This window comes from Peromyscus maniculatus, chromosome 4 (genome assembly GCF_049852395.1).
Source record: "Peromyscus maniculatus bairdii isolate BWxNUB_F1_BW_parent chromosome 4, HU_Pman_BW_mat_3.1, whole genome shotgun sequence".
NCBI lineage: Eukaryota > Metazoa > Chordata > Mammalia > Rodentia > Cricetidae > Peromyscus > Peromyscus maniculatus.
In genome coordinates, this window is record NC_134855.1 from 49,210,127 (window position 1) to 49,237,262 (window position 27,136).

The 27,136-nt window shown below is 42.6% G+C and overlaps 1 protein-coding gene across 10 annotated transcripts in view; it reads left to right on the forward strand.

Moving 5' to 3' along the window:
• Positions 1–27,136, forward strand: part of Metap1d (methionyl aminopeptidase type 1D, mitochondrial) — a 113,762-nt gene that overhangs the window by 83,318 nt on the left and 3,308 nt on the right. For 4 of the 10 annotated variants that reach the window (XR_013050509.1, XM_006972418.4, XM_042275452.2 and 1 more), the window contains exons 2-6: positions 11,535–11,692; positions 14,280–14,429; positions 15,857–16,005; positions 16,571–16,613; positions 20,164–20,327. Coding sequence is in view for 9 of the 10 variants with exons in the window: in XM_006972418.4 (XP_006972480.1) it covers positions 11,535–11,692; positions 14,280–14,429; positions 15,857–16,005; positions 16,571–16,613; positions 20,164–20,327 (664 nt within the window). In the remaining variant the exon portion in view is untranslated. Of the gene's footprint in view, positions 1–11,534; positions 11,693–14,279; positions 14,430–14,517; positions 15,656–15,856; positions 16,006–16,570; positions 16,614–20,163; positions 20,328–27,136 lie in introns of those variants that run through there. The other 6 variants (XM_076569652.1, XM_042275453.2, XM_076569655.1 and 3 more) reach the window with 4 other exon arrangements.

The following is a 27,136-nucleotide window of genomic DNA, read 5'->3' on the forward strand; positions in this document are numbered from 1 at the left end:
AAACAGATCCACTCTTCCCTCAGCAAGGGCATCTTAGCTTGAAATCCAGGAAGCGGTGGTGGATGGTGTCCATATCCATGACTTCCTGAAATGGAGCAAAAGTGTGGACGGCATCTGGGGAAAGGGGCTCTTTACCAGCTTGTTTCCTGTAAGTTCAATTGGAAGACCTTGTCTGTGCAAATAGATTTCAAAATAGAGCCTGCCCTTTGACTGTCTCCATAATTACATGGCTCGCTCTGTATTTTATTTGGCAGCCAGAGCAGTTAACCCCTGAAAGGAAGGGGCTGATGGCATGCCCGGCTTGCCTTCCCAGACATGTCCATGGGAATGAATAAACCACTGTTTGGCAAGGCCCACAGCTAAAAACACAAGAACAGTCTCTAACCGAACTGAAATTCTCTACGAACAGATTTAATAATGTTTATTATGGCTGATTAAAAAACTTAACTTTGTCCTCAATGTGTGGATTGTAGAAGGGTACTAATTGTTTTTAAAAATTGGGAGTCGGGGGAGTTCGTTATTGCTTTGATGTAAGCAACATCTGTCAACAGGATGAATTTGCTTTTGTTTAGTTTCAAGAGCCCTTGTCCTTCAGCTTTGCCCAATCAGTTTCTGCTTCAGCCCGGGGCAATCCCTCCGTGTGTGGATGTGTTTTTCCTTCCACAAACGCACAGGTTATTTCTTGTGAAACATGAGCTTCTCCTCTGCTTTAGAGTTGCCTTGAAATGGGAAGGAACCCACCACCTTCCTCACTTTTTTCAAACATGTACATCCTAGTCCTAGATTGCAAAAGCATCATCGTGAGTGTCTCAGACTGTTTGATTTTTCTTTTGCAACATTTGTGTGAGTTATGAAACCTTTTGAGCAGCCAGTCAATGTGTTGGGTCAAGAGATCGGAGACAGATGCATTTGCTGTGCTCTGGGGCTCCATGCACACGACGCTCTGTGAGAGCCGCCGCTCCTGCTCCAAGTAATTGGTTGGAGTTCATGAAAGTGTGATCTCTCTGTGGTTCTAAATCTGTGCTTCAAAACTGTGCTCCTAGGGTATGGTCTTTTCTAAGCCTACTGGAGGAAGCAACATTTTTGAACAGTAAAATAAAACCAAACCCTATCAGATTGCTGACACAAAATAAGTTGCCTTGTATTTTTTTTAAGTTGAAGTTAATGTATTATTTAAGCAAATCATTTGGTTAAAATTAAAATTATCAATGACTGGAAGAGCCCCAGTTGAAAATGAATTAGTAAAACATTGTTGTTTTCTCTCTTGGTAATCATAAATCATTTAAATCTGGCAGACAGTCCTCCCTTCATCCAAAATAATTGCCTCCATTTGTAAAATCAATTAGATGTTAATATGCTATAAATAATAGTTTTGTTACTAGACTTTGGCATTTGCTGATCATTATGAAGAAATATATTCAGCAAGACATTTTACAGGGTGTCTTTTCAATTCCCTATTATCTCTGGTTGACATTGTTAGCTAATGTAAAGTCATACCAGGCTACTTTATTGTGCTGTTTTCTACCCAGATGTTTGGTCCTTCTGAATGTAGTGTAAGTGAGGATTGGTGGCCTGCCGCCGCCGCCGCCGGGTGAAAGTATATAATGAGAGATAGAGGTGTTGGTAGGCACGCTGGAGCACAGCGGGACTTTGTTCAGATTTACAACTGTTTCAATAATCAGCACTTTATAGGTCCCTTTGAAAGTTCATTCAGACCTCACCCTTAAAAATACTTGTTGACCAAAAGAAAACTCACAGTTTCAAGGGTAAAATTGACTTAATAAAGGGTCATTAGTAAAGGTACATATAAAACCCCAGGGCACGGTGGGTGAAATGGAAGCATTTCATTATGTGGTATAGAATGCACGGGCAGATAACAATTAAAATGGACCCGGAGTTAAAAGGCCAATAAACACGGGGCAGGCTGTGCGCAGTGACATTAGTTATGGAAGACACAGCCCTCCCTCCAGCGAGCAGGGTTCATAGCCCCACCTTTCAGACTTAATTTATGAAGGGAAATAAAAATCAGGGTTTAGAAATTGATGTTATTACCAAATATGAAAATATTTAAACCCATACTCTGGGCTTACTATATTTCATGTATAAATTTAAAATACGAAGCAAGTGCAGCAGGATCCAGAGGACCGGGAACGATTTCAGGAGACATTGAGCCCACACAGTGTGCTGCTGACTCCGTGGAGGGAAAGCAGCAGGTGTCTGTAAACTTCAGAGTTCAGCTCTAGACTCTGAGAGGAATTCTGTGACACAGAAAGTAATTTGCATTATTGCCTGTGAGAACAGTAAATATTCTGTTTACAATGATGTGTGGATTTACTGCCTGTGGAAACCTTGTAGCTTTTCTGCTAGGGGTCAGCAGTAACCATACTCTGATCAAATTAACAAGGGACTCCTTGCTGCTCTGGGCTCCCTGGTCTGAGGTTTTTGATAGTTTCTGCTGGTGCACCCTGAACATCGCATAGGTCCACTTGGCCCTGCAGTAATTAGCATGCTCCTGCATCTCCTTCCCCAAGCAGTTGTACCAAAAGAGCATGTGCTGTGTGTCGGGTGAACCGCACCGCAGAGAGGACCAGGCGGTGTTCTTGTCTCTGAGGGTGGACACTGCGCACCACATTAGTAGCAAATTGGGAGACAGATGTAGTCATAGGTATCATGAGACAGAGAACTACATAGAAAACTCAACAGACTTCTTTTATATCAGATACCACAGTTGAGTATGTTTCTAGAACCCTGATTATGTTAAACACTGGGATTTTAATTTTGCCCACTCTAATTTTGGATTTGTTTGTTTGTTTGGTTGGTTGGTTGTTTGGTTGGTTTTTTTAACAGGGTTCCTCTGTGTAGCCCTGGCTGTCCTGGAACTTGCTCTGTAGTCCTGGAACTCAGAGATCCGCCCACCTCTGCCTCCCGAAAGCCGGGATTTAAGGTGTGCACCATCACTGCCTGGCTTGCTGCTTTTGGAATTTTGACTGTTACTAATTGATTAAAATATGATGGAGCTGGGGAGGTGGCTCTTCCGGTAAGAATGCTTGCTGGGCAACCATGGGGACCTGGTTTCAAAATCTGAGCCCCGTAGTTAAAAGCTGGGCATGGTACTGCTTACATTGTAACCCCAGAACTGGAAGAGGGAGACCAGAGGCAGCTGGATTGCTGAGGATTGCCAGTCTAGTCCAGATTTAGTAAGAGCTCTTATTTCAAAGGAATAAGGCAGAGATGAGTAGAACAGGACCCCAGAGTCCTCCCCAGACCTCCACAGCATACACACACACACACACACACACACACACACACACACACACACAGAGAGATAAGCATCTATAACACACACCAAAAAAATAAAAATTTTTAAAAATTACGATATGATTAGCATAGCTAATGACCCCCTCCCTGGCTACCATTTACAGGGTGGTCGGAAGACCAATATCTTCCAAGGTACCAGGACTTAAACCCATCTGTTCATTTCATCTGTGAAAACACTATTTTTTTTTTTCTGGTCAATAGTAAATAGTTAGTGGAAAAATAAATAATAGTAGGGGACTATCATGTTACTTTATGATAACACGTATAGGGTACCTTTTATTAAATTGAAAGAAAATACTTGACTTCAAATATAAAGGTGAAGTGGATTTGATTAGAGCCATTGTTGTCAAATGTTTAGTGTTTGCCTGTAGACTGGGGCGGGGTAGGGGGGGAGCATGCCTGCATCTTTCTGTCAGCGAGCCTGTCATTTGGCGGGACAGATACATTAGCCACACTGTTCAACCAGAAAGTGACTAACTTACAAGCCTTTCCCAGGCATCCCAGCAGAGACCTGATGGTTTCATAATTCAAGTTTAAGTACATAAAAAAGATTCCCCTGTAATGCCTACGTACTTGAACTTGATAACGCTGATAAAGACGGCCACTCTTTCACGTAATCAGCCACATGGAGGATAATCCTGTGTGATAAAATTGATCTGACTCTAGCACCGGAGGTCTGGCTGTAGCGGGACAGTTAAGTGTTGCTGAATGAAGGCCAATGCTAACCCTCCGGTCTCTGAGACGCCTGGGAAGCGCTCAACAGTGCCTTGGCACCAGGAAACTCTGTGGGCAGAGTTCACTGTGACTGCACTCGCTGGGCAACGGTCATGCATCCCCCGGCGGGTACCGTCCACCGCTGTCTCCCCAGCCGGGTTTCATCCCTCCTTCCTTTTTGTTGATTTGGTTGACGTTTGCCCTCCCCCACAGGGACGTACGTACATTCTTTGGAAGCTGGGACCATTGGATTTCCTGGATCTCGGATGTAGCACATAGAAGTAGAAACAGTAAACACAGTGTTGAGCAGAAGAATAAAGTTGGATGTCCCACAAATAAGCGTGTTAAAGGGTGGGAGGGGGGCAGAGGGGAGGGGGGGAGAGATCATTTATGGAGCAGCTGTTCTCTGGAGATAGTTTCCACACCTGTTGTCTTACCTACCACCTCACCTGACGGGAGGAGAACACTTATTCCCCTTAATGCTTTGAATGTGGGGCAACTTCAAATGTTTGAGTAACTCAGATCTGGCTTACTTCAAGGTATGCTATTTTCCATTACCATATGCCTCCCAATTAGAGGGAAATTTCTCTAAGAATTTCCATGAAAAAAAAAAAGTCTTGACTCCCAATGTTAATTGAGCACACAGGACATGTTTTTCAAGATTAAACAAACAAGCAAACAAACAAACAAAACTTTCTTCAAAGTCCAAACCCTGTGAACGTTGCAGTTTTGGCCAGGCGTATTTGGACTTACAAAGCTCCTGAACACTGTTAGAGGGCAGTGTGTTGGTCGCAGCCCTAGGCTTGGAAATGGAGAGCTGGGGAGGGAGGCCGATTGATGACTATGAGAGTGGGAGAGTATGTTTCCCAAAGATGCATGCTCAACTATGTTCATAGCAGCACTATTCGTAATAGCTAGAACCTGGAAACAATCTAGATGCCCGTCAACTGAAGAATGGATTAAGAAAATGTGGCACATATACACAATGGAGTACTACACAGCAGAGAAAAACAATGAAAGCGTGAAATTTGCAGGCAAATGGATGGAACTAGAAAATATCATCCTGAGTGAGGTAACTCAAACCCAGAAAGACAAACATGGTATTGACTCACTCATAAGTGGATACTAGATAGAAAGAACAAAATAATGGACTGCAAACTACAGAACCAGGGAGGCTATATATATGGGAAGGGATGACCCTAGGATGACTGTGGCTTATAATAAGTTTTGGTTTTACTCGATTACTGGGCAAGCCTCAATGAAACATTTCACTATTAGGATAAGAATTTATACTGCATCAAGCTGATAATAGAAAAATAAATAAATAAATAAATAAATAAATAAATATGAAAAAAAGAGTGATAATAGAATAATGTAAAAAAAAAAGTGTGTCACTACCACCTGGTTAGAATAAACCTTTATTTAAAAAAAAAAAAAAGTAGGGTGGTGGTGGCGGCGGCGGCGGCGGCGGCGGCGGCGGCGGCGGCGGCGGCGCACGCCTTTAATCCCAGCACTTGGGAGGCAGAGGCAGGCGGGTATCTGTGAGTTCAAGGCCAGCCTGGTCTACAGAGCGAGTTCCAGGACAGCCAGGGCTGTACAGGGAAACCCTGACTTGTAAAAACAAACAAACAAACAAACAAAAAAGTAAAAAATAAACCTTTGTGATAAGGCTTGGTGCATCAGGGTGGCATGGCCATGGGGTGTGTTGTGTGTGTGTGTTTCCTCGTCTTTAAACAGTGGCATGACCAGCTGCTGCCTACCTAACACTTGGTAAGAGGCAATATGTGATGAACATCTAGCAGTGACTGTTATCAAAAAGTGAGTCACTACACTATATTTATTTGTTTGTGTTTGAGACATGGTCTCTCTATGTAGTTCTGAAGCTTGATATATAGACCCCACAGGCCTTGAACTCACAGAGATCCCCCTGCCTCTGCCTCCCCAGTGCTGGGATCAAAGGCGTGCGCCACCACACCTGTCGGAATACCACTGCAGTCTTGTCGGTATTGATGTTATTAGTTGTAATCCTAGTATACACTTTCCTCAGGATGGAACACTGCCCCTTACGCGTGAGCCTGCCTAAGGATGTGACCAGGGCTAGAGTGATAGCCTGGTTCCACCTGAGGCTCCAAAATTTCCATCCCATATGACAGACTGCCCAACTGCCCACTGAAGCGTGTGTGGTCAGAGAAAGGGCTTTGGTCAGCCCATTGACACATTCTGGGAAAAATAATACTAGTGAACAGCAATTCTGCACTATCTCTCTATTTTCCGGATGTTTCCATGTATTAGCTAATTTTACTGAAATGCTTCAGAGAGAGGTAATGCACTTTGGGTAAAGAGCTTTGGTTCTTACTGCATATCCCATATAGTAACGGGGAGCTGGAAAGACGGCTCAGCAGTGAAGAGCACTGGCTGCTCTTCCAGAGGACCTGGGTTCAATTCCCAGCACCCACATGGCAGCTCACAACCGTCTGTAACTCCAGTTTCTAGGGATCCAAAATCGTCTTCTGACGTCAGCAGGTACTGCACCATGTGATTCAGGCAAACCATCCATATACATAAAAGTTGTAAAGAAAATTTTTTTTAAAATATTAAAAATGAATAAGGTATAGTTCTGAACTTGCGGGGCTCTTGTGAGGATTAACGAGCTAGCATATGTAAAGTACCTTGTTCAGTAACTGACACAAAAAGTGTTCAGTATTAAAAGTCGTTTAGTGGAGCTTAAATTTCATTTCACATTTTAATTTTCAAATGTCCTTGAAGAAGCTGTTGTTTACTAGGCATCTACTAAACACAACATACTTTCACATTCTTTATTCTGGCTAATTCTCACCTGAGACTCTAGAGGAGAAACATGTTCAGGTACATAGAGCAAATAGCAGAGTGGAATAGATTTCCAGGCATCTGGGTTCTAAACCTCTACTTTCCCTAGGACATTCTACCCCCCAGGTGTCAATTGACAATCTTTGTTGTTGTTGTTGTTTGTTTGTTTGTTTTGTTTTTGTTTTGAGATAGTGTGGTGGTTTGAAAGAAAATGACGCCCAGAGGGAGTGGCACTATTAGATGTGGCCTTGTTGAAGTAGGTGTGGCTTTGTTGGAGGAAGGGTGTCCCTGTGGGGGCGGGCTTTGAGGTCTCTTTTGTTCAAACTTCCCTCAGTGTGACACTCAGTCCACTTCCTGTTGCCCACCAGATGTAGGACTCTCAGCTCCAGCACGAGTCTGCTTGCCCTCCGCCATGCCCCACCGTGATGATAATGGACCGAACCCCTCTGAACTGTAAGCGAGCCATCCCAGTTGAATGTTTTCGTTTATAAGAGTTGCCATGGCCCCTTCGCAGGCCCTGGGAATGCTGGCCTTGCTTCTCGCTGACACTACAGCAGGAGAGCTGGCCTCTGCACTCCGAAGAAACCGTCCCACCCCTCACCACAGGCGAGGGTGAACCCATCCGGAGGGCATGGACATAGGGGAGCTGACTCTGCTCTCACCTGAGGTGGGTGGCCCCAGTGGCCGGTACTGACCACCAGACTCAGTTACCACCCAGGCCCACAGCCGGGCCTTGGGTTGGCCCACCCTAACATCTACCCATCTAGGACCCGCTGGAGCTCATGAAGGGACTGGTCCTGGGGAATAGTACCCTCAGGATCTCCATGACTGGGGTGGCCTCGGGATATCCCAGAGAACTTCCGGTGAGGATCCAGCCGTGATGCTGTATCAGAAACCAGAGGCCTTGAACCAGACAGTGACTCACTGCAATGAACATTTGCTAGTGAAGCTGGGAGGACAAAAGGGTCCACTGTGTGACACACCGCGGCTCCCAGAGCCACCAGCACGAAGGCAGAGGTGCTGGAGAGGCAGGAAAGAAGATTTTTTGTTTTTGTTTTGGGTTTTTGTTTGTTTTGTTCTTGTTTTTGTGTGCTTTCTGGCATACTGTATTTCATTTCCTTTGGTGGGGGGCGGTGCTGCAGGGGTGAGGAGGATATGGGGGACTGGGAGGTGAGTGGAATTGGGGTGCATGGTGTGAAACTCCCAAAGAATTAATAAAAAAGCTAAATTAAAAAAAAAATAGTTGCTGTGGTCATGTGTGTCTTCACATAGAAACCCTGACTAAGACAGACAGGATTTCTCTGTGTAGCCCTGGCTGTCCTGAAACTCCTTTCATAGACCAGGCTAGCCTCTAACTTAGGGTTCTGCCTGCCTCTGCCTCCAGAGTGCTGGGATAAAAGGTGTGCGCCACCGCCCGGCTTCAGTTGACAATCTTACGGCTGAACCTGGGCACTTGGCTCAGTCGCAGAACACTGGCAGGTGCAAGGCCCTGGGTTCAAACCCCACAGGACTGTAAACCCCAAATCCCACAACTCTCACCTAGCAACCCCAGAGCTGGAGGTATTGCATTAGGGAAATACCTGGGTGTGGTTATGTGTGGAGGCTGGAGGACAACTTTTGTTATTGTTCCTCATTTACTGTGTCCCTCACCCCTTGGTGAGACAAGGTCTCCTACTGGCCTAAAGCTTACCAAGTTGGCCAGGCTAGCTGTCCAGAGAGCCCCAGGAGTCCATTCAGTGACGGGATAATGTGTTCAATTCTATACGTGACTTTTTTGCCTGGGGTGGGGGGGCGGAGTCTGAAACAGGATTTCTCCATGTATCCCTGGCTATCCTGGCTCTCACTTTGTAGACTAGGCTGGCCTCGAACTCACAGAGATTTTCCTGCCTCTGCCTCCCAAGTGCTGGGATTAAAGGCGTGCGCCGCCGCCGCCGCCGCCGCCGCCGCCGCCGCCGCCGCCGCCGCCGCCGCCGCCGCCGCCGCCGCCGCCGCCGCCGCCGCCTGGCTTACACAAGACTTTTTATGTTGGTTTTGGAGGTCAAACTCAGGTTTTTATGTTTTCCTACCCCATCTACTCATTAGAAAACTATTATACTTTAAAAAATAGGAAAACTATACCTGTCTGTGTCGAGCCCTTTTAGAGCTGAGGTGGTGGCTTGTAAATGTACTCTCAACTTCTCAGAAGGCTGAGACAGAAAAATACATTGAGTTCAGGACCATCCTGGTCAACAGACAGAAGTCCTGTTTCAAAAATAAAAACAACAAACTGTTAAAGAAAGAAAAGGAAAGGTTTTCTGCCTTTTGCCCGGTGTTTGGAATTGTCTACAATAACACTAGGGCCCAGTGGGGCTGGGGATGTAGCTCTGTGAGGGTGTAACCTGCCATGTTCAAGGCCCTGGCTTAGGTCCCCAGCAGTGGAGAAAAGTATGAGCATAAATAACATGTATGAATATGTTCTACTCAATATTATATATGTCATACAGTAGTCAACATAGTACCCAAAATTCCCGTGTGTCTGATTTAACAGTTCTAGCTGATAGAAAAACATAACTGAATGAAACTTTGGATGTTGAATCTCATGCCTTTTCCCAATTCATGAGCAACGCTGACCTTGGGGATCAATCCTCATCAGTTTTCGAGGCTGAGATGTGACTCTGGGGCCAGCAGTTCTCCAGCACGGAGTGCTTGGGGGTGACGGAGCTCCTGTAAGCCCAGCTCCTCACATTCCCTGGAGGAGGGGTCACCGAGAATCTCTTTTCCTGTGTGGCCTGGGAGCCTCGCAGCGTGAATAGCATGTGAAGCAGCCGCAGCTGTGAAGGGCTGAGAGGTAAACATGTCTCTGTCACAGCTCGTCACCTCGGCCTTAGCTCAGGAACAGTCATGACCGGTTGTAAATAACTCAGGGTAGGTACGGACGCCAAAGTCTGAATTCCACCCTACAAGATACTATTTCTTCTGTTTTTTTCCCCAACCACTTATAAATATAAAAACCCATTTTTTGATGTTAAGCTGTATAGAGACAGGCAGCAGGCCAGATTTGGCTCTTAGCTGGAGTTTGCCAGCTCATCATATAGTTGTGACCTGTGTGTGGGGGGGGGATTTCTAAACGATTGCTTTTATTGTAATAGTGATGGAAGTGGATTTTTTTTTTTTTGAGAAGTAGATGGTTTTTAAAAGCTAACAGTATAGAAGAAAATAAAATGAATCAAAGTCTTCTCACTTCCTGCCCTAATCACATACTCTAGAAATTCCCACTATTGATGAATATTAATTCTGGCAGTGTATAGGCATATGCAAGCTTATATAAATAAACACGTAAGCTTCTTTTATATTAATGGGTTTCTTTTTTGCGCATGGCTTTTAATTTATTCTTTATGAATTTCTTACATGTACACAATGTGTTTTGACCATGTCCACTCCCACCTAACGGGCTTCTTCTTATGTATGGTGCTCAGTGTGTGCTTTTCCATAACAATGCCTTATGGTCTCTGCCTACCAATGCACAGAGACCACTCAGCTCCTCTCCTCCTTTTCCTCTTCTGAGAAAGAGTCCTGTGTAGCCCAGGATGACCTCAAACTCACTGAGCATCTGAGGACAACCCTGAACTGGGCCTCCTGCCTGTCTCTGCTTCCCAAGTGCTAGGATTATGGATGTATGCTGCCATAGTTAGCTTTATTCTTCTTTTTTTTTTTTTTTTTTTTTTTTTTTTTTTTTTTTTTTTTTTTTTTTGGTTTTTGGTTTTTGGAGACAGGGTTTCTCTGTGTAGCTTTGCGCCTTTTCCTGGAACTCACTTGGTAGCCCAGGCTGGCCTGGAACTCACAGAGATCCGCCTGCCTCTGCCTCCCGAGTGCTGGGATTAAAGGCGTGCGCCACCATCGCCCGGCAGCTTTATTCTTCTTAATGGCTTCAGAATTTCCTGTTGTGTAGATAGACCATATTATATGTTTAGCCCATCCTCTGTTGATAATTCCCATTTGAAATCAGGCTGTTTTGCAGTTTTCTACCCAAATAATACCTAAGTAAGGGTGTGGCTCCATACATCTATCATTGCATATTATCCATGGGATAAAGTCTGAAGAGATAAATTGCTGAGTCAAAAGATGTGCTTTTACTATTTTAATGAATATCTCTAAATTCCTATGTTTGTTTTATACCTACATTTTTGCTATTTGGTCCAACACGAGCATTCATCACAATGAATTTTGGTGTAATGCCTTCATGCATAAGAACTTAACACACAGTTGTAATCCTATGGAGGCCAGAAGTGCAGCTGGCAATTTGTCTGTGGCTTTTGAAGGGAAAATGGTTTTAAAGAATATAGAGCCACCAAAGTGGCGCCCTGAATTCTAGGGTTATCTGGACATCGTCACACAAGGTACCGAAGCAGAAATTCTTTTCCACACCTGCTGCGGGGCAACTCTTTCCGTATGTATGTTTATTTCCTATTAGAGTAAAGCTTTCCATCGTCAGAAATTTACGTACACAGTGCTAGTCAGTCAATATGGTGTGCTACTGTTGTACCAGAATACGACTGCCCCCTTTCTGGGGCTTTCTTTTTTGAGTCAATAAAGAAAAAGACTAATGGTTTAATAGGTACGACGCCTCCTAGGGCAACACTGTTAATGTCTTTCCTTTCTTTCTTTTTAACCTGAAATACATCTATTTCTGCTCACAGGTTGTCAGAGAATTTTCTCTTCTCCACTCAGTCCTCTCTACTTACACAAGCGGTCAGGCAGTCAACAAAGAAGAAATTTCTTTTTCTGGAGACAAAGGGATATCTCGCACAGTATAGTTTCGCCGGCCGCAGTTTCTCCCGCGCATCCTGTCCCCAAGGTACTGCACTGCTCCAGGCTGACACTCTCTCTGGCGGGCAAAGGTGGCCTTCATGAGCACAGTCAATCGTGAATTTAAAACTTGGTTTGTGATTTCAAATTGTGATAGGAGAACATTTTATTTTAACATCCTGCTGTTTGAGAATATATATTCAAACAAAAAGAAAGGTATGGACAAACACTGCTTAGCTTATTTGGAATTTCAACTTTTAATCATGAAAATTTTTTATGTTATAAAAACTGGAACTAAAACTGTGTGTATATAGTTCATGACTTCCTTTTTTTTATAAGAGAAAATGACTGTAAAATTGGATTGATTCAAGAGAGATTCATGGAAATTAATATACTGGATGTTTTTAAGCCCTTAAAATTTCTATGTCACTAATACTACTGTCTTTTGAATAATTTTTTTAGAGTTAATTAATAAAAGCCAGAGCATTCTTGATTTCCCCCCACCAAAGGTTTCAGTATTGTGGAAAGAATCTCTCTGCCTTTGAAAATGCAAAGGAGGTGTAAGGGGTCATTTAGAAAGAAGAAAAATAGCTAAGAGAAATATAGACTTGTCACAAAAATCACCTGCTTTCTTCCTTTTACACTCTTTTTCTTTATTGTGAATCACCTTGAGCATACCCCCAAAGGTGAGTAGTCCATTTTTATAACAAGGCCTGAGAGACAAAAGAGCCCGAAACCCTATCTTGGCTTTGGTCTGGCCGTCGTAGAGAGAGAGCTAGCATTTGGTATTAGTCATTAAACTGATGTTCTTTTTCTTCAGTAAAAACAAAAAGAAATCTCTAGGTGCCGGGGAGACAGGGCAGTCAGTAAAGCACGTGCCCTGTAAACAGGGGGCCCAGCACCCACACAAAACAAACCAGGACTGCAGCAGTGCCTCTAATCCCAGAGCTGGGGATGCGAGGCAGTGACAGGGAGCTCCCTGGGGTTCACGGGCCAGCCAGTATAGTCAGGTCAGTGAGCTCCAGATTCAGTGAGAGACCCTGTCTCAAAAAAATAAGGCGGAGAACAATTAAGGAAGACATCAGGTATCATCCTGTGGTCTCCACGCCTCTGCACACATGTGTATTTGTAGCCATATAAATGCATGTTTGTATCCATACATGCACAGACACAGACGTACAGACACCACACACACACACACACACACACACACACACACACACACACACACACACACCTAGATATAAAAAAAAAGGTGTTGTATTATGCACTTTAGCCAGTTTCAGAGACAGCCCAGCTGTCCTCAGCTATAGTTATAACCAAGACAGATCACAGAGCAGAAATAAGAACATAGGCTTGTTGAGGGGAGACCTGGTTAGCTGTGGGAGGTGGAGGGGTGACGATAGAAGAGATGTTTCTTCAGGGCTCAGCTGTGACAAGCCAGGCCATTCTGTTACCCGAATAGCAAAAGCCCCTCAGGCTGGAGAGATGGTTTAGTGTTTGCCGCATAAGTGGAAGAACGTGAGCTCAGAGCCCAGCAACCACATAAAACCCCTGGCATGGTGGTGTATGCTTATGTGTATGCATAGTGCTGAGGAGGGGGGATGTGGACACAGGTAGATCCCTGGAGCTGTTGGCTAGCCATGAGCTCCAGGTTCCATGAGAGACCCTGTCTCAAAAGCAAACAAGTAGGGAAAAGAGAAAAGCCCTTCCGAACAGTGGAATAAGAGAAGATCCTAAGGTCTGGCCTGGCGCTCTTCACAAACACAAGAGCCCCAACCTCTCAGCCCTCCGAGCTTCGAGTGTGATTCCTGGCCCAAACTTCCGTGTAGGCTCACTGTGTTATGGTCGGCAGTCCCTTGCTCTAAATGCTCAGGAAGGGCCCTGCAGACCTCAGGGTGGACAGAAGCTGTGTGTAAGATAATGTTACTCCCTGAAAACCGCCAGTGGGTTTCACTGCTGGGGAACCAGACACGGGGCATCAGGTTGGATGTCTGACTTTGGGTGAGGAGCGGGCTCTTTGTTTCTCCCTGATGAATGATGGAAGCCTTCTAGGTAATTTTATTGTCCTTGGAGAAGACATCAAGGAAATCAGCTATTTTGTTTTGTCTAGTGCTCAGTTATCGGGTCACCTAGTATGAGCATGTGTGTGTGGCAGGGCCCCATGAACTTGACACCCTTTTACATGGACTCATTGGGAGAGGGTGTGGAGAACTGTCCTTTGCATACATTTTATCATTGCTTGAAAAAGATGAGAATGTTTCTTAATCAAGCATTGTGCAGATTGGAAGCACAGTGCTTTTTCATCCCTGGGCTGTGCTGCTGACGGACTTGGGTGGAGTGAAGAACAGAAAACCGCCGTTTGTTTTGCCCAGAAGTCTCCTTCAGCAGAACCCGAGTCAAAGCCTGGTGAGGTTGACAGCCCATCCAGAGCAGTGTTACCAGGCGATGTTAAGTTCAAAAGGGCAGGGGAAGGAACTGGGGGTAGCCTGGAGGTCTGTTGTGCTGGCTTTGGAGGTCGGTGCTTCAGCAGGAAGGGCAGATCTCCATGAAGCAGGAGGCTGTGTCCGAAAAAAAAAGGATGCCATTGTCGCGTGCTGGGTTCTGATCTCCGTTTTCAATCCTTTTTCCTGAAGCACATAAAGAAGCCAGACTATGTGACGACAGGCATTGTGCCGGACTGGGGAGACAGCATAGAAGTTAAGAATGAAGATCAGATCCAAGGGCTTCGTGAGGCCTGTCAGCTGGCCCGGCACGTCCTCCTCCTGGCCGGGAAGAGCTTAAAGGTGGTGTCTTACCAAGCCTCAGCGCGCCCTGCAGACGGGCTGCCTCTCCCTTTCTGCTTAACTCTACTTTTACACTCATCTATTAATAATTTGATTTTTTAAAGTAAAGCCTTAAGATGGGAAAAGGGGATTTGACTATTATTTTATGTGTTCATTCAAGGAATAATGTAAACTTCTTTGTTTGATTGTAACTGGCAGAATTCTAGAGATGCTCAGCCAGCTCAGCTATCCAAGGTGCTCTGTGGCAGAGGACTTTTGGCTTTGCCACCTTCCCTCTGCCTGTGCCCTGCTTATATTTCCCACCTCCCCTCCCTGTGTTGAAAGTGTTGGTCCTGCCTTGAAGTCTGCCCCTTCTTTTCTTGAATGTGCCCTGCAAAGAGAGGGTAGGCCCAATACACAGAAACCACAGTAACTGCTATGAGAGTCGGTTCTTTCGGAATCAGTCAAAACACCCTGCTCTCTATAGTTCATAAAGAAATATAAATGCAGTTTCCAAGTGTGGGACTCAGTGGCGAATTTGGTTACTCTGTCGCCTGGTCGGCCCACCTGTCACAGCAACATAACCAAGCACAAGGGGAATATAAACTAACACAGGAAATTGTTGAGGGGGTAGTTAGCATCTCCTGAATAATTTTGCTTTGTCATAGAATTTTATTTATGGTATGATTTCATGGAGATGGTCTTCATGTGCTTAGGAAACTCAGTTTCTGGGGTTGGGGTACAGCTAAACAGCAGACCACTTGCCTAGCCGAGGTGAGGCCCCAGGTTCGGTCCCCAGCAGGGCAAAACAGAAACAAAACAAGGCCCCTACATTCCAGTTATCTTTGTTGGAAAATAATTGGGTATTTTCTGGCATGGGAAACATTAAAATATATTTATCTGGGCATGAAAGAAATCAAGCTTATTGAAAATAACGCCTCTATGAAAGGTGTCAAAGACTGAGTTTTAAAATGACGTCCATCACCTCCCTGCCGCCGCTGCGAAGCTCGCCCAGGCGGTTTTCAACAAGATAAAAAGGTGTGGGCCAGGCTCTCCGAGCCAGCATTCTGTTTGTACACTCATTTGTATGCTTCCTTTAGCCAGAGCTCTGACCCTGGAGGAGGAGGAAGGAATTGATGAAAGACGTATTGCTGAAATCATCAGGCTACCAGGAGTTATCATTTAATGACTCACTCTGTTTCCTAATGGTACATGACACGATCATGTACCACCGTTTGATCAAAATGGTATATAACTTCATCAGATGCCCAAATGATCAAGAGAGCAGGCAGGGCGGAGGGGGGTGATGAGAGTTGTGAATAATTAGTGTTACACCACGAATCCACCGTGAGTGTACACGGTCTCACCTGGGAGTGCTGCCGTTGTGGACGGTCAATAAATACAGGAAGTATCTCAACTGGCGCTGCACACTTTGCTTAATATTGCAGGTTGACATGACAACGGAAGAGATAGATGCACTAGTTCATCGGGAAATCATCCGTCATGACGCCTATCCCTCACCTCTGGGCTATGGACGCTTTCCAAAATCTGTCTGTACCTCTGTAAACAACGTGCTCTGTCATGGCATTCCTGACAGGTATTCATTTTTCAATAACGTATTGTTCCTTTGGAAACTAAGATCCATAGCACATATTGAAAAATACTGTAGTTCAACTGAAACCTACCTGCGTGCACGCTTCTGAAATGGATTATGATAAAATAAAAATTTTGAGGTATTTTACTTCTACATGGGATATAACACCACCATTTAATGTTTCTTAAAGCGGCGTGTGAGCCACAAAAATATTTGTATATTACCTATTTCCTTTAACTTATTCCACTTTTACCATATGGTGATGGAGGCAAATTGTATTGACAGCTCTTGTTTTGACTGTTTACAAACTTCAGGTAATTAGGAAGTGTATCTCTTTAAAGAATCATGAAGTCTTAAGGCAGCAGCATTTGTTCCCCGCGTTTCTTATAAAATGTGGTGTGATTAACGTAAGACAAAGGTCAGATCTGGTTACTCCATCCATTCCTGCTTCACGACCAACTATCTCCGCAGCTCACCGGGTCCGCAATAGTATTCTTTGGGCACTTATTTTCACATTTCTTTTTATTGAGATCTGTCCATCTCCATTTCTTCTCTGTTTATGTTTCAGCCGACCTCTTCAGGATGGAGATATTATCAACATTGATGTCACGGTGAGTAAATCATATAAAAAAAAATCATCCCTGATCAACTTCAGAATTGCTAGTAGCAACAGGAAGGAGGGTGGCTTGTAAATGTGAGCTGCGCTCGCTCGCTCGGGGAGTGCTGTTTACTTCCAGCCCCGGACACAAGCAGCTGGTTTCCTTTTTTGTCTTTAACTCTGTGTTTATTCCAAGTAAACCCAGGCCTGACTTGAATTTCGGGCTGGAATCAGATGCACTGAGATCAATGTTGGCCTAAGTGAAATGTCAGCCCAATCCTGCTATGTGTCATGTTTTTGAGAAGGTGTAATTGTTATTGATCCACTGTGTAGTTAATGCAGAGCACCACGGCACTAGGCAGCTGCTGAAGCTAGATATGTATGAGATGAGCTAACACGAAGAAAGCCAGCATTTTTCCTTCACTCTGCCAAGATTGATCTTCCTCTTCCTGCTGATTTTGAGTGGGGCCTGTCATTATCTTACTCTGTCATTAGGGGCTACATTGGCCTGCGTGTCAGTCTATTTGGACAGCGGCTCTTGCTAGCAGTGTTCCCTAGATTTATTAAAATCCCTGAAGGTAACGCTGTGTTCCATCCCTGGTGGAGAGAGGCCTGAGCTCACACACACACAGGCAGAATGGTTTTCTGTCTGAATTTAAGTTTTCACCAAATGGCTGATGGCCTTTCTTTTTAAATAACAAGCCTAAGTGATTGAACTTGGGGACTGCAAATTGTCCAAGCTGTAACCTTTTCTCATCTCCTAGGCCCTTCGCCATCCCCAGACTTGGATTATTTGTACCCATTTCATTTCAGATTGTCTGTAGTGGGGCCTTTTGAATTATACAAAGGATAAATAAAATCTGTGCGTCTATGACTAATTAATAACTTTTAGATAAATGAAACGTGCACATCTGTCAAGGGACTCTTGGAGATGAGTGCCATTCAAAGAACACATTCTCTATTAGAGAGTAGATGTTTTTAATAATAGTTATTTTATTCAGGCTGCAAGTCAGGTAGCAGTGGGAAGGAATGTAATGGAAACAGGCGTCAGGAGATGGTTGACTGTTGAGTTGTTTAAGTTAACTCAGCCTTGTTTCTTCAGAGCAGTCTGCGCACAGACAGAGCCAAACAGTTCTTGCCCATATCACTTCCATGTCATTGTGTCTTAGAATGCCTGAGTGTCAGTCCACACATCCTGTTCGGGTCTTTCCGACTCAGAATTGTGTGGGAGGTGCTTTATGAAGTGCACCTGAAATAAAACCTCTCCTGTGATACATTTTTATCTCAGATTGAACCTGATTTTAGGGTTTCACATTGATTATCTCACCTAATCACCCACTAATAAAATATTGATGCTTGAATGAAACAAGAAGTCTCCCATGCTGTTCCCAACGTGCCCAGGGAGAACACGTTATTCCTTTCTATGTTTCCTGAAGGCTTTTAATAGAGAATTTCATTTCTGAAGCTTAAATTATTCCAACAATTCTTAAACTCACTTGAAATACTTTCTAGTGTCTAGAAGTATAAAGGAGTCTAAGAGACATATTGGTCAGTATCAAAAAATTATATTCCTTATGAAATATTTTATTAGCTGAAAAACTGCATTTCTAACACCTGCACTTTTGTCTGGAAATACCCATTGCATTTTATGTATATTATGAGTTGTTTTTTTCTCTTGAAAGTTAATTTTTTTATGAAAAGGTGGTGTTTATAGTAGATGATCAGTTAATACTTGTTAAATGAAGCATAAAAATGGTTTATGGGGAAAATTGTAGTTATAGTTGACTGCCCCAATCTTTCAAAAGTATGTTCTTCCTGCTAAACATGTGCAAAGCTCTGGGTTCAATCCCCAATAACACACACACACACACACACACACACACACACACACACACACACACACACACATTGTATTCCATATGTATTGGATCTTTTAAATAGTTATCTTAAGAGTTATCGAAAAATTAATAGTTTAGAATAGGCTGATGAAATGGATCAGCAAGGAAAGGCACTTGTTGCCAAAATTTGACAACCTGAGTTCAATCCCTGGGACCCACATGGTACAAGGAGAGAACTGACTCCTGCAAGTTATCCTCTGGCCTCCACACACATGCCATGGCATGTGCATACACACACACACACACACACACACACACACACACACACACACACACACATACATATGTACACATAAAATAAATAATGTTAATATATTTTAATTTTTAAGCATTATGAAACAGCAAGTTAAATGAATTTAAACAATACATTTTACTTAAAAAAACACACAGTTACAAATTTTCTTGAATAATTACACTTATAGTAACAAATTTTGTATTCTTGTATATGACAAATGCTCACATTTTTCTGCAAGGGAATATAAGTAGGAATAAATTGGAAGACACTACTGTGAGGGATTAGGAGGATATTAGTAGCCATCCGTCTATGGCTTGATTGATGGGGGTGTACTCTGCCAGTAGCCCAAACAAGCTGTTTGTCTGTGCCTCAGTTTCCTGACTTGAGAGTCAGAGATCGCTATGACGACTTTTTGTCCCCTTCTCATTGTCTTAAGAGTTTCTTCAGTGCATGCCAGGATGTGGGCATGACATTAATTCAGACGAAAAGCTTCAGTGAGTAGCTTTTCTCATAAGAGTCTCTGCCCTCTACCTTAGGAAAAGGAGAACTATGAAGATGATTAGGATAAATTCATGTAAAATAGTAAATGCCATGTTACGTCCAGGGATCAATAGTCACCAGGTCTCCTCTGCCTTCTACATGTGTTCCAGTGTTTGCTAACCATTGATTTTTCATGATGAACCTGATGTTGTTCGAGATCACATGGAACTCCTGAGTCATTGAAGACTGATAAAATTACCTTTGTGATTTGACTCCTAAGCTTGTTTTGGTATGTTCCAGTTCTTTAAAAATCCACACCACGGAGTGGTTCCTGTCACCATCGTCCTTTCTGGAACATTTGATTCAAATTTCATTTCTAGGTGTAGAATTTTTCCACCATATTTCATTATTGTATCGAGCCCCATCAATTCTTAGCATGAAATTCTCCTCCCCACCATTATAGTGCTGACGTGTATCTTATTTCTTCTTGTCATTATGTATCATTTCTAAGTCTAGAGCTGGTAAATAAAAGAGCGTGTAAATCCTCATGACACTGAGGACATGTTTTACTATGCTAAATACTTAATTTTCTAAACCTACTGTGGTAATTGCAGGTCAATGTATTTGATAACTAATTTTTCCAAGCATAGTTTTGCCTTCTCAGAAATAAAATGAGGGCTCAAAATGCTACAATAGTATTATTAATCTCAGAGCTGAAGTAACCGAGCTGGTCATTTGTTCGTTTTTTAGATTTTGCAGGATCATTACATGGTTTTAGTTTTTAAATTTCAGAATGGTTTGAGTATATATATTTTTTTATTTCTATGTGAACTTGAGACTAACTCTGAGAAGGTAATAAATTTACTAACTGCATAAACAAACAGTATATATACTTCAGGAGAAAAGGATTCCAGACGAGGACATACCTTAAAATCTGTGCCTGTGTTCAGGTCTATTACAATGGCTACCATGGAGACACCTCTGAAACCTTTTTGGTGGGCACTGTGGATGAATGTGGTAAGAAGTTAGTAGAGGTTGCCAGGAGGTGCAGAGACGAAGCAATTGCAGCTTGCAGAGCCGGGGCCCCCTTCTCTGTGATTGGAAACACCATCAGGTGAGCCTTGTTCTGACAAGTAAAAGGGGACTTGGCGAGTGGTACAAAGGTTATTGGTGGCTTGGTGTAAAGTTGATGACATGTTTTATGATCCACAGCCATCATTTCAGTCTGATATCAGTATGTGAACTGCCAAGCTGCAATATTGTTCCCTGGGTTGAAAAAAAAAAATGGTTTAAAAAAAGTGAGTTTGACCAGGATCAGCAAGGAAACTTATTGGAGCAGTGAGCAATATTTATATGGCTGCTTTTGTTTTAGCTTGACATATTGGTCTGTGATGCTCCCTTATTCAAATGTAGAAGGAGGTACCTAAGAAAGTCACTGATCATCCCAGCCCTTGGATGGTGAGAAAGGAAAAAAAAAAACAAAACTCTGTTTTATAGAGAGGCATTCCTGTGATGCCAAGATCAGAAGTATAGCTCAATGCAGCCTGACTTTTTACGTTAGCAGACTAAGAAATATCCTGAAAGGCTGCTCTGCATCACTTTTTTGTCTGGGTCATTTTCCCTATAAAACCTTGTTTACTTTCCCCAGAATTTTTCCTGTGCTTGCTTTTTGAGTATAAGTGTATTTTCTGAACTCAAGACTTTTCTTTGTAATCTGTTTCCCACTTTCAGATCCTTTTTTTTCTTCCCCTAAATGTTTTGGAGTAGCCATGCAGAATATGTGTTTTCATTTAAAAGTAACACATTTTGTTAAAGATGATCGGCCAGTCCCTTTAAAGTGCTGTTCTCATTAATATGAGCCTGGGCCTCTGAGTACTCCCGTTTGCCCAAAGGATAGAAAGCTCAGTCACCTTGAAAAGATGCTGCCTTTTTCTCTGAGTACGCCTTCAAATACTTTAAGAAAAAAGGCAGTAAAATATCAGTTAAATGTATTTATGGCTTTAAAAATATTGTAACAGTGTCTGAATCAAACTTTAGTAAAATCTCTTTGGGTTATATCTGAGAAGCTTTTATTGAAGACTTTGAACAAAATTGTGTTTTTGACAGTTTTAAATTATAGGCTAACTAGCCTGGGAAAAAAGGATAGTGTCTCTCTGTTCTTTCATAGGAAATGTTGAATCAGACCCCTACTGGGAAAAGAAATTTAATGCATATCTCACTATCTTACTGTCCATGAATATAATAGAAATGAATTCAAAATGCAGTTTTATTTTTGCAAATGGGATGAGTCGATAGATGCACCTCATATTTTTGAACACCTAGGGTTCAACAAATTTACTGGTGGCGCTCTTGCATTTTAACAAAATTTATTCTTCAGTAGAAGGGGGCAGAGAACACTGGATTCTTATTCAGGCATTCTGTGGAGCTCTGCATTCATGGCTGTGTCTAAAGGGCATGTCAGCCTTTGATTCTCTCTGAGAGGTAATTATCCTTTTCCTGTCACGGAACAACAAATGATAGCTAACTACAGAGGCACATTTGCAGTAGTCACATTCATCAACTGCAGAAAAAAAATTCAATTTAATTGTGCAACACAGCTGCACATGAGCTTTTGAGCTTTTCTGTTGTTTCCTTGTCTTGCTATTCCTCCCTCCAGATCTATTTTTTAAACTTTTTTTCTGGTTATTTTTTCCCCTTTTTGTCTCTTCTTCCATTTTTACTCTCTGTACTTTCTTGTTAAAGTAATTTTCCTTTGTGGCTCCCATTCTTTCTTCCCCATTGAAGGCTATGAATGTAGAAAATTATCACAATTACTCATATAATTGAGCCTCTTTGTAGCAAGTGCAACTCCAGTAGCCTTTCTCCATCATGAAAATGGTTTCATTATAGGGTTTTTCATATTCTCTGACACCATCTACACAGAGGAACAGGCGTGCAGATGAGATGTACTAGGAACAGGCTAGATCAGTAAGGTCACAGTAGGAATAATTAGCTCTGCTATGGAAAGAGCATCCAGGCCTTTTACTGCTACATAAATGTACTGTCCGTGGCTTTTAGTCACAAAAAAAACTTACTAACAAATGGAGCTCCCGCCTACTACTTTGAAAAAAAGATTTGTATCAACACTACAATTTTCCATCATTAAGACTAATAACACAGAGCCTAGTATACATCAAGGGGAATAAAAAGAAAAATCTCACATTCAAGTGGTGGCTGGGCGCTGACCTTTGTTCCCTCTTTTTGTATACGACTTAACTCTTTACAAAAAAGAGCCACACGCCACACCAACATGCAGGTGAACTCCAGCCAGTACTTGCAAAGCCCAGCATTCAATCGGAAAATCTGATAAATCTCCATGCAGGATAATGCATTTCATTACATATTCACTACATTAATTCCAGCTACATAAAAAAAAAAAAAAAAAAAAAAAAGCAACAGCAGCAACAGAAGAGTGGAATCCAAAGTGACATTGGATTTTAGCTATCTGGATGCGAAGGTCAGTTTGGGCAGAGTATGAATTTGCATGAACAGGCTCCTTTGAAAACCAGATCAGCCCCAACAACTGCACACAGAAAACTACATGGAAAATAACAGACAATGAACTTTTTACTCCTACCCTAACACATTTCATTATTTAGATAGTTTATGTCTGCCATTGGCGAGAAAACTGGCCCCGATTCTGACAAATGTTTGTCCTGATGCATTAAAGCGGTATTTCTGAACATCTATTGTTTTGCCTTTTTTTTTTTAATTCAGGAAAAATATTTAGAGAGTAAATAAACAAATGAGATCCAGTACTTGAAATCTTTACAGACCAAAGGCTTACAAACATTTTTTAACTTGGTCCCTTTTCTTTAAGATAGTCAGTCGCCATCTGCCATAGCCTCCCTCTGCGGACACCCTCTGAGAACGCCCAGGCAACTTGCACTTCTTGGGTGCTACCCCAAACCTTGAGGTCGCCACAAGAGAACTTAAACTCCTGCTCAGAAACCTAAAGAATAGGAGGGTGTCTCTGAAGAACTGTCAGTTAAAATGATTTCACAAAGACAATTTTTCTCTGTGTCCTTTTCTTCAGGAGCAACTCCCAGCAATCTCTAGGCCATGGCGCTATTATACCCACTCGCTAACTGAATTTACTCTACAGTAATCTCTATATTATCCATATGTGTGAGAAGAACATGAATATGCAGCTACATGCATCACCAATCTATGACAGTTCACTCCAAAATAATTTAAACTTAGAGTTGGAGGTGTCATGATGAAAACTATCAATAAATGATTTTTTAATGTTTAATTCATAAGTATATGTTTTAATATTAATTTAGAACAATACAAAGCAGATTTTTTTAAAAAAATAATCTCTTTCTATTAGATTATGCACATTTAAACAATAAGTGGCTCAGGCAAAATAAGTCATTTTAATGTCATCTGTGATGGATTTTCCTTGACAGCTACTGTAAATTACAATTACACTGCGTCTCTCTGCACACGAAAGTAAGCATTGCAATAAATTATCTTTTATTTCAATCCATCATGTCTGCTTTTCAGAAACAGAGAACCTCAAATAAAAGTTCAGCTCTATTGTAAGAAAAATACAGTAATTTGTGATCCAGCTTGAAACAAAAAATAAAATGTCCCAATCTATTGGAAAACAGTTGTTGGCTTTCAAAAATATGACTAATTGTACTTAAACATTCCTGTCATTAGAGGGGATCCCTGGCTTTGTACATTCCTCCATCTAGAGGCTACTGTTTGGACTGAAAATCTAAAAAGATTAAAGTAAAATCCCCTAACTTATCAAATCATCGGCCTTTTGAAATCCTTCTCTATTCAGAGATGTGGCCCTCTGGAGCTCAGTGTTCACAGATTCATGTGAAAGCGGTAATAAAACATTCCCATGTGCATGCTTATTTCTTTAAGAGCATGTACTTAAACACGGTACTCCTCTGCCCTCTTGGGGAATGCAGTTTTAGTCACATAAATTACTTGAAATGTGTTAAGAAATTGTATTTATTTAGACAAGACCATAAGTAGAGTCTAACTGCTTCATGAAAAGGAATTATAGTGAAGAAAAAGGTCACAAGACGCTCCTTAAAGGGAATTTCTCTTCACCTATGAATTGTAACTGAGCCGTGGACAGTCGTGATGCAGTGTAATTGAAAAGTGAGGTTCAAAGCTGCCTCATGATTGTGCAGGTCTCATGACCAGACATCGTCCTGTCTTAAAGGATTTTAGTTAGAGAAAATCAGAGCAGAAGATCCCGCACCGGAGAGCTGTTTCCAGTAGATTTCATCCAGAAAAAAAGGTTTCGTCTGTGAAATGTTCAGGACAAGAAAACCCTTGCGCTGAGAGACAGCTGTGTTTCTGCGGTGGACTGGTGTTGGGGAGCAATTACCTCACTTCTCAGTGTCTGCCTCCCCCTCCAGATCCTACCCCCCAACATTGCTGTAAAGAGGTAGATGCACACCCACCTTCCCATGCCACGTCCGAGTGACCGGCATCTGCTTTCCTACTGAAGGAATGGAATTAGATTTCCTAAGTCATTTGGATTGTCTTTGCAAAATCAGATCTCAGTCCCACAGCCAGGGGATGAGTCTGTGCTCACCACGTGTTCTGAAATGGTTAAAAGCACGTGTTTCCAAACAGCCCTTGAGAACATTCATGGAATTTTATCTCACTTAAATGTAAGTTGAAAATCACACTTTCAAAAGGGAAATACTCTGGACAGAAGTGCATCCTTAGCTCCTGGGAAGCAAATGTATTCAACCAGGGAACTGAGGGAATTTGTCCAGTTCTTTCCCCCTTCCCCATCTGTGAAATCCTCTAGTCTCCGCATATGTGGTACAGATTCTAGGATGCGATAGCCGGAAGTTCCATCAGGATCCAGAGAGCCAAGTGTGGCGGGAGAAAGCACTCAAATATCTTCAGTTACTTTATAGTCATACAGCCTCTCTTATGAAGAGGAATGAGAGGTATGAAGGGGGGAACCCCGAGGGGTTGTTAGAGTGGCCTTTCTTCTCCTCTCATTGGAAATTAAAATGAAGATTACCATTGTAACACACATTGACGACGTAGCTGTGAAGCCTGCCCATCAGTTGGATCATTGAAGGGGAAAAAAAAAAAAAAACTAGTATTTTTTTTTTTTAAAGAACACCAGAATGCTTTATATTGAATACTTTTCAAATTATTAAAGGTGGTTGGGACTGAACTGACCTAACAGACAGGTGTTGGGAGAGCTCATTTTTATGTAAATAAACTAATCACCTAGGCTATAACAGTCACCTAATCATCTCTCTTCCACCCTCTATTCCCGCCCGCTCGCTCGCTCGCTCGCTCGCTCCACCCTCAGTTTTATTCAGAAGTTGTGTGGAAGTCGGAGACACCCCTTGGGAGGGATGTTATGCCTCCCGGTCAAAGCATAGGGATCTACGGGATCCTAAAGCGCAGCTTCGCACATGAAGGCTTTGGCTTGTTCCTCTCCTTGGCACTTGCATAGCTTATCCATTTCCGCCCTACTGGTTACACCAAAATTCAGTTTCCATGAGATGCTGCCTGTCTGTCTGCTGGTTACAGGGACATCCTTGTCCAAGTGAAGAGTCTTACAAATCTGGAAGTGTTTTTAAGTGTTCTTAAAAAATCTAACTGGGAGGCCGGTGGTGGTGGTGGTGGTGGTGGTGGCGGTGGCGGCGGCGGCGGCGGCGGCGGCGGCGGCGGCGGCGGCGGCGGCGGCGGCACACGCCTTTAATCCCAGCCAGGCGGATCTCTGTGATTTCTAGGCCAGCCTGGTCTACAGAATGAGATCTAGGACAGGCACAAAAACTACACAGAGAAACCCTGTTTCGAAAAACCAAAAAAAAAAAAAAAAAAAAAAAAAAAGTCAAACTGGGTGTGGTGGCGCACGCCTGTAGTCCCAGCACTTGAGACACATAGATAGGAGGATGGTGGCTGGTGAGTTCAAAGTCATCTGTGGACACAAATTGAGACCTGTTCAAAGAAGAAGGAAAAAAAGGTTTCCAAAAGTGCGTGTAGATGTGATGGTTTATAAAGATGTTAGCCAAAAGAGTGTGAGAGTAACTAAACTAGAATCTGTTAGAAATGAGTTTGAAGATGGGTGTGGTAGCACATGCCCTTAATCCCAGCCAGCACTCAGGAGGCAGAGGCAGGCAAAGTTCCATGAGTTTGAGGCCAGCCTGGTCTACAGATTGAGTTCCAGGACAGCCATGGTTAGACAGAGAAACCCTGTCTCAAAAACCCTCTCCCCCTCCAAAAAGAGAGAGAGAGAGAGAGAGAGAGAGAGAGAGAGAGAGAGAGAGAGAGAGAGAGAGAGAGAGAGAGAGAGAGAGAGAAATGAGTTTGAGAGCTCAAATGTTTGGCTCTGTTAGGAATTGTAGCCATGGTTCCATAAATACCCACTCATTGCTATGGGTAAGGTTGGAGGTATTGTGCCCTTTGCCCACATGAAAATATCTATCATTGGTGGTGTACAGGTTTGTTATCAGTCTGGCACTCCTCAAGATAACTATATTCACCTGACCTCAATAACAAACCTTTTCATCCTTTCAGGTAAAGATTCCAGGTTTGGATTCTATGTGCTAGGTTCCATTTATAAGAGATAGATAGAACCCAAAATGTCTGCATTTATTATTAGGACCAATATGAACTTCCTTAAATATCACTGTGATTTAAAAAAAAAAAAACATTTTTATGAACTTTGCTAATGATGTGTACCTTAAGTAGAACCCTAAAATAGTCACCAGTTTTGAAAGAAAGTGGACAAAGCAGACAGTCTTTTGTATCTGTTTACAAAATGTTTAACACTTTAATTAGATGAGAGTATAGGACACCATAAAAGTAGAAAGTCATACTTGGAGATTATAATTTTCTTTGATTAATGCCTGAATTAGTAGTAACTGTTGATAAAGC